Source organism: Belonocnema kinseyi, chromosome 10 (genome assembly GCF_010883055.1).
Source record: "Belonocnema kinseyi isolate 2016_QV_RU_SX_M_011 chromosome 10, B_treatae_v1, whole genome shotgun sequence".
NCBI classification, from domain to species: Eukaryota; Metazoa; Arthropoda; class Insecta; order Hymenoptera; family Cynipidae; genus Belonocnema; species Belonocnema kinseyi.
Window position 1 is genome coordinate 75,342,365 of NC_046666.1, and position 8,228 is coordinate 75,350,592.

General features: G+C 37.5%; 1 protein-coding gene across 1 annotated transcript in view; it reads right to left on the reverse strand.

Moving 5' to 3' along the window:
* LOC117181208 overlaps positions 1–8,228 on the reverse strand; it is a 243,827-nt gene that overhangs the window by 92,799 nt on the left and 142,800 nt on the right. The window contains exon 3 of the mRNA XM_033373771.1: positions 4,168–4,316. Coding sequence (XP_033229662.1) covers positions 4,168–4,316 — 149 coding nt within the window. The remainder of the gene's footprint in view (positions 1–4,167; positions 4,317–8,228) is intronic.

Here is an 8,228-nt window from a genome sequence, read left to right on the forward strand (position 1 = left end):
ATCCTCTAGAATCAAACCGAAGGGCCTATGACAAAGCCATCGAACGCGTCCTCGGGTTGCGGATAGAGGGCCCCTGTACCAAGGGTTTCTGCTGAATCAGGTTACAAAAATAAATAAGCAGTCGCGGACAATTGTCCAGGGCTGGTCCCGAAGGAATTGACCCACAAGCGGAGGTGTGAAAACCGTGCCGAAAGCTGAATGGAACCTGGGTGAGGTGTCTAAAACGGTGACTTTGGGATACCGGGCGACCTCACAGAGTACGCAGCCTTATCCTTGCATGCGGCGCTCTAGAAGGATAGACGAACTCCTTTCCCTAGCTTCTCGTGGCAACAACAACTACAACACCAAACATAGTTGTAGTAAGTGCGGTTCAAAACAAGAGAACGCGCAGGGCTGCCGACGATGGGTCGGCCATCAATGCCGACCAATCTAGAGCTGGGAAAGCCAATGAAAATCGATTCAATGCGATGGATCGGCGGAATCTCGCGACCTTTGGTGGACGGAGCGACTGAATCACGATTTTCTAGAGTGCTACGATGCGAGTGTGGCCCCTGACCGGGGTTACATGACACGGCTGCATGCTCTGTGGTGCAAGAAACACCCGGAGCTATCGCACATTTCGCAGCAACGTCTGCGAAACCATGCTGAACTACTCCGAAAAAGGGGCTATGCAAGAGGAACGCCTACTCTACCACAACTAAAACAAGCCGGCAACAGAGAAAGAGAGGCGACACTAAGACCAACCGTGGGCAGGCATCCAATAGAGGAAGAGCGATGCTTTATGAACCGGAGAAACATCAACACCAAGGTTTCTCTCAAGCCTAAAGATTTGGCTGAAATGGATGACGAGCTTTGTGAACATTTTTCCGGAGAATCCGACCTCTGGGCTATCAATTATTGTGCGTATAATGCAGCGAAAGCTTTGGCCGGTGCGAACCGTAAAACAAAACCAACGGTTGACCCGTTATCACACATTTAACAAGTCAAAGCTGCTGACCATCAGGCAGCATATTGTTGAAAGAATACGGATACTATCTGACCCTAAGAGAAGTCTAGAGCGGAGGGAGAGGTGGGTCAGAGAAAATTAACAGTTTCTCTCCGACCCATCTCGACTCTTCCAAGGCCCTCCAGTTACTGTCGAACCACCACCCAAACCATAATAGGTCAAAGTATTTTGGAGAGAAGTCTACGAAGTGCAGCATAGATTGGACGAAGACTCAGAAAATATATATAGCTTTAAGGAGCTATATGATGCCCTCATGACACCTAAAAAGAATGCCCACCCATTATTACCGAGGAGGTGAAAAGAGTATTAAGAGGGATGAAGAACTATTCCGAATCGGGACCAGATTGTATTAAAACCTTCTGGTGGAAGAAGTTTTCCTCAACCCATCAGCATTTGGCCCGTATGTTCACCACAGATTTAAAGTCGAAAGAACCGATTCCGGACTGGTTAGTCAAAGGGCGCACAATACTCCTGCCGAAAATAGGCAACTTAGCTGACCCGAAGAATTACAAGCCAATCACTTGTCTGAACACACTATATAAGATATTCACAGCTATCCTAAATGATAGGACTGTGCGAGCAATTGAACCTGTGTGGCAAGAAATGTATGAACAACGAGGCTCAAAGAAAGGAATAGCGGGATGTCGGGAGAACCTGCTCATCGATAGATGTGTCTGCAAAGATGCAGCATTCTACCAGCGTAACCTGTCGATGGCCTGGATTGATTATCGGAAAGCTTTCGATTCGACCTCCCTTAGATTTATCATCTCTCTTGTGGAAATCTTAAAGGTTCATCCGCAAATAGTTAGGCGCATACAGAGATTGATGTCGCTTTGGAAAACCAGATTTACTATCTCATCTGGAAAAAATCGTGTGACAACTAACGAGGTCACCTTTCAGACAGGTGTCTTTCAGGCCGACACCATGAGTCCACTCCTCTTTTGCCTAACATTATTGCCATTATCTCTAGCACTTCGCCATTCCGACGGGTACTTGCGCGGCAAACCTGCAGATCGAAAGTACAAGGTCACTCATATATTTTACATGGACGATCTTAAGATCTATGCTAAAAACAAAGAGAAACTACATCTAGCTCTAGGGATTGTCGAACGATATACTAAGGAAATTGGAAATTGGAACGGAATTTGGGTTAGACAAATGCGCCAAGGTTTATTTGAAGCGAGGCAAACTGAATGGCATCCTTGAAGATCCTGAGCTCGTCGATAGAAGCGCTATACGACACCTTTGAGCTGAAGAAACTTATACATACATGGGCGTGCCACAGGGCTGCTTTGAGGATGTGACATCTATAAAGGATACTCTTCGAAGCAGATACAAACGTCTCGTCCGGCAGATTTGGTCTTCTGAACTGTCGGCGTGGAACAAAGTTTCTGCAACGAACATGCTTGCCGTCCTGGTAGTACTCTATTCATTTGGAGTAGTTCCATGGACGAAGAATGAGCTCATATCCCTTGATATCGGGATAAGAAAGGTTATGCACATGAACAAAAGCATGCATTTTAAGTCTTCCTTTCCACGACTGTACATCTCACGCCGTCAAGGTGGTCGCGGAATATTGAGTCTTGAATGTCTTCACAACAGGATTATTCTGGGTAGAGCACATAGAGTTGCAAATGGAAGAAACTCTCTTCTTAAAATGGTCAGGAATCACAAAGGAGTGGGCAAAGGAGCGTTTCTGTACAAAGCGGCGGAGGAGGCTGCTGAAACACTTGGAATTAACTTCAGTATTAGGGTTGAGCAAAATTCATCGAATCTTATCTATCTCGATTACTCACTCATGAAAGCCCGGATTAAGAAAGCACAAGAGAAAAACTTTCGTGAACAGCTCCTCGATAAGAGGATGCACGGTATCTTTCACAGAAATGTAAAGGATAAGTCAATGTCTTGTGAGCTAACGTTTGCTTCTCTTAAATTACCCGGATGGAAGTCTGGTACGGAGGGTTTCATTTTTGCATGCCAAGACGGTGTCATTTCCACCTTAACATACCGTCGCCACATTTTGAGCCAAGATATTTCTGATGATAACTGCAGGGCGTGCCATGCACACCCCGAGCATTTAGTTCACATACTATCTAGTTGTCCAACACACGCGGAAACGACCTACATTCAAAGGCACAATGCGGCACCAAGAGTGCTTTATTACGATCTCTGTCATTCTTACGGCATTAACCTTAATATCGCTCCTCTAAATGCTTCTAGAGAAATCGAGTCAATTGTCGAGAATGGGAAGTGCCGCATACATTGGAACTTTATATTGTCAACAATTGTTTCTGTTGCTCACTCGAGGCCTGACATGGTTCTTATTGTCTTCGAGAAGCGAACCATGTTCTTTATCGAATTTTCGGCACTAGCTGACAAAAACATCATAACCAAGGAGAATGAAAAGAAAGAGAGGTATCGAGAACTTATAAGGGAGTTGCAACGATTGTACCCGGAATATTCTATTAAACTGATCGTCCTTATCATCGGCGCTCTTGGAGGTGCTAAGCTTTCACTCGCTAATGGCCCAAAAAGCATCCCTGCGTGTCAACAATATGCTAAAACACTTGCGGGAAAAATGCAGAAGGCGGTAGTCCTTGGGTCGCTCCGTGTTCTTAGGGTGCACGAGGCTTTTTCTGGATCGTCGTATTGATTTCATTACAGACTGTAACCACCTATCTCGCGGTCGTGAGACGTGATTGTGGCTGAAATTTTACCGCGATTTCGCTGGGAGCGGGTGCAATTTTCCAGATTAGCAGCCGCTCCCGGCGAAATCCTGCGGTTGTCCTTATGACAAATTTCTAATTATATATATATATATATACTATAAACTATGAACACTAGGATCATAACTAGTAACAACTAGGAGTTCAAGAATTATTATAATTGTTATTGAGGTAAATACTAGGATTTCTACAAGTGGTACAGAAATACTATGATCACAATTCTAAACAAAGTTCTGTTCTGAGTACTAGGAATACTAGGATTACAATTAGGACTATGAGGACAAATAAATGAGACTGATACTAAAATTGCAAAATACATAAATACTACAATTATTACCAAGAAGAACAAGGTTATTATCAAACAATTAGATCTGTAATAAAAATATAATAATAAAACAATTCTTTAGGTGTGAGAATATTCATGCAAATTTATACCTTTCAGCTGACAGTGCTGTGAGGGTAAAGACAGAAACTCCTATCGATATATCTTTAGCAAATTCTGAAATCTTGCAGACTGCCAAACCCCAAGGCCAAGATTCGATTGTGTAGAGAATGGACGTGAACGGTACACATGTTATTATCACCTGACACAGACAAAAAATTCCAATAAGAACAATATTTTGATATTCGTGATAAAATTTTAATTATTAAATTATTTATTCATAATACACTACATAATATTTAAATAATAAGGAACAATAATAGTACTTGTAATTCATTTAACTGCAAGTAATAACTGTCATCAGTTTCATGAAATCAGAAGCTTGGAAAAGTGAGATTACATGATAAAATTATTATTTCGAATAAAAATGGAATTATATTTTTTTTAGAATGCTTACCCAAGTTCTCTTAAGAATTAAATATTCACTAGATATGTCCTAAAAATAAAAGGAACCGTTTAGTTTAGACTTTCAGAGCAACAGAAGTACTTCAGTGGCTATACAAAAAATCTCAAATCCCACTGCATAATGCAGATAATAAAGTGCATATGTTTCAAATAAATTGTATAGAAGCCTCTTGATTACATATCTCATTTATTTTACAAAATCCTCAAAAGAAATAATATTTAAATTTTCCTTACATTTATGTTTTAACTTTAAAATGCTACACAAGTCATAAGTTTGACACGTGTAAATAAATCGTTGTTTTTCACTCAAAGTAAATTTTGTATATTTATATTACGTTTCAATTCCTATTTATATACGCTGGTCTGGGGGAAATTACAAAAGCACATATTTAAATTGGTCGTATGAAAAAATATTTATAAACAAACTTTATAAATTATTCTGGGAGGTGCTTTATATAAAAAACATTTGTAAAAAATAATGTATTTAATCAAACTGTGAGATGTGCTCCGAGATTTCAGAGACAACAGTTTTAATGGATCGATATATATTTGCATTGGCAGAAGAATGTATTTTAATGGGGTCAAAAATTTACATAAACGAACGAGATTATTATACACATATGTCTCACTCATGAAGATAAGAAAAAATCTGTGCAATATGGATGTTAGCCAAAATATGCTATACACTTTAAATACCTTTTGTTGTCCATACAAATTGCGCATAATTGAAATTTCACCACATCAAATCCACCTCAGATATACAATTTATGTCAAAACATAATTTTCCTCTTGAGGGAATGTAACACGCGATTATTATCTTACATTAGTTTGCAACTACCTCTGCCTACACGAGATGCTATATCGAGTTAAAAATTTGTAAAATTATATACTGGGCACTTAAAAATATTTATAAAATGTTTAATTTGTATAAAACCTTTTTCAAACCAAAAGAAATAATTTAAATTAATTAAATATAAAGTAAGACATCCATTTAAATTTCTTTCTGTAGTTATAAACCAACAAGATAAAGTTCCGACAAGTTATAATCTTTGATTAATTAAGAACTCATTAAACCAATGTATTTTGACATGCTGATTACAAATTTGATAGTGAAATTAGGCGCGAACTGGATTTTTAAGGTCAGAGTCCGAAAGAACAGCGTTTTAAAAAGGGTTTCGCTTCTATTTTGAAAACTGTTGCTCTAAACAAAAAATCTTTCAGATAAAAACTATACAGCATGAAAAATACACCTTCTACTTTTAAAACTTTTCTCTTTAAAATATTACTTTTCGAGAAAAATGAGATTTCGCTTCATATACTTTTATCTCTTTTGCTCTTGTATCAACGTCTTTCTACCTTTCTTCATAATTCAATTCAACCCCATCGTAACCAAAGTCGAGTCAATGCGAAAGCGAGTGCGAAGAGCTTCGTGAGTGTGTGACAAAAAAATTACGTGTTTGGCCTTTCTTTCACTCGTTGCTGACTTCTAAATAGAAATATGGAGAAAAAACATAATAGTTTTAGCAGGAGCGTCACAGAGATTCATCCCACCACAATACATTGAACACGGGGTACCTTATTTCTCCCAAGGAGTAGTTGGAAAGCGCTGAGAGTGTAACCTAAACTTATTTTTGTAACCATTCATAGGCTTTCCTTCCCTCCCCACGATATATTGTAAAGTGGTATAGATGTGACTTAAATTATTTCTCTTACCAGTCACAGGGGTGCATTCCCGTTTACCACAAGACTTATGAAAAGGATAGAGGTGTAACTTAAAATATTTTTGTGACCAGATATAGGGGTGCCTTACTGCCCCCACGAAATATTAGATACGGATACAAATGTGAATTTTATTATTTCTTTGACCAGTCACAGGGGTGCCTGTTAGGTCTCACTAGACTTTGGAAAGATGTAGAGGTATCGTTTCAATTATTTCTGTGACCTTGGAGTAATTTTAACTATTTCTTCTTCTAAATATCAATCGCAAGAGTGCTGCAAGTACTATTTCAAGGAATTTTGCACGTTTAACTAAAGTTTTATAGAAAAATAGTGGATTTAAGAAAAATTTGTATCGTATAAAAGGTATGTTTTAAAATGATCTATAACTTTTATTTGAACCTGTTTAAAGTTTTTTTTTTTATTTACTGAAACAATCGGATAACATAGAAGTTTTTCGTTTTTATCTTTATTTATAAAAAAATTAGCAATAAAAAACATTTCTTTGAATACCGTAACAATATTTCAAATTTGCAAAAAACATATTTTTTATTATAGTTAATTGTACAGTTTAAAAAAAATGTTACATATATTTCTGAATTGTTTAATGAATTTTTGGTGCAATTGCAGAATAGGAGCGTCACCTGCTTTTTGGCTGGAAAAATTGTATTCTTTGGCAAAAAGCTATTAGAATCTTTAACTAAACGATACATGGAGCGATTGGACAATACGGAAGTTTAACATTATTGTTAATTTTGTTACTACGATAACTTAAATATGGTTATGTGACGATATCAGAATGACCATATTTAACTCACCATTTAGGTGCTTTTAAACATACAAAACGGCCGGAAACACTCCTTTGACAAGTCACAAAAATAATTTTATCAAAACCCTACCCTTTTCAACATTTCGTGGGGGCGGGAATACACCCCTACGACTAGTAAGAAGAATAATGTTGGTCAAATCACTACCCATTTTCAACTTCTCGTTAAATATGATCATTGCGATATATCGTGACAGATCCATGTTTGAGACATCATAGTAACAAAAGTAACAATAATTTTAAATTGTAGCCTCATCAAACCAATGCATTTATCGTTCAACTAAAGATCCTAATAGTTTGTTGCCAAAAATATTGTTTTTCCTGCCAAAATAGATGTGACCTCCCATTTCAAACTTCTCGTTAAATATAGACATTCCGATATATCACGATAGAGCCATATTTGAGACATCATAGTAACAAGAGTAACAATAACTGTAAATGTTTGCTTTATCAAACCGATTCATTTATCATTCAATTAAAGATTCTAATAGTTTTTTGCCAAAAAAATTGTTTTTCCTATCAAAATAGAGGTGACGCACCTATTCTGCAATCTAACCGAATTTTTAAATGAAAAAGCTGATCAGAAGACTGTAACCGACTTCTTCCTAATTAAAAATAACTTTCGTACGATATTTGTTAAGTAACGAAGTATCTTTTCAAAGTGTTTAAGCTATTCTGCAGAAAATCATTTATCGAACGACATTGAGAAAGTTTTAGTGGGAACTTGATTTATGAAGGTTACAACGATTGCTTCACCAGAAATGGATGTAGCATTCCTCCTTTGTCTTATAGTAGAAGGCGAGGAGCCATCTACTGAATAATCGAGTTCTACACAGACGTATAATTATTGTGTTTTTTCTTAGTTCTTACTCACTGTCTGACCGTTAAAATAAGATTCAAAACTGACTTTTCCGATCAATGATCAATAGCGAAAATGTTTTAAGCTTTATTAGTTGAGCTCCCAGAAGCGGAAAGAAGTTTTCATCCCGTCTGGACTATTTGTCGGAAAGCTGGACAACTATAGGCACGTCGTTTGAATTCAAAACAATTTTAGATTAAATACAAATTTCACAAATTATTTGCTTTTACACCTGAGCCCATAAAATA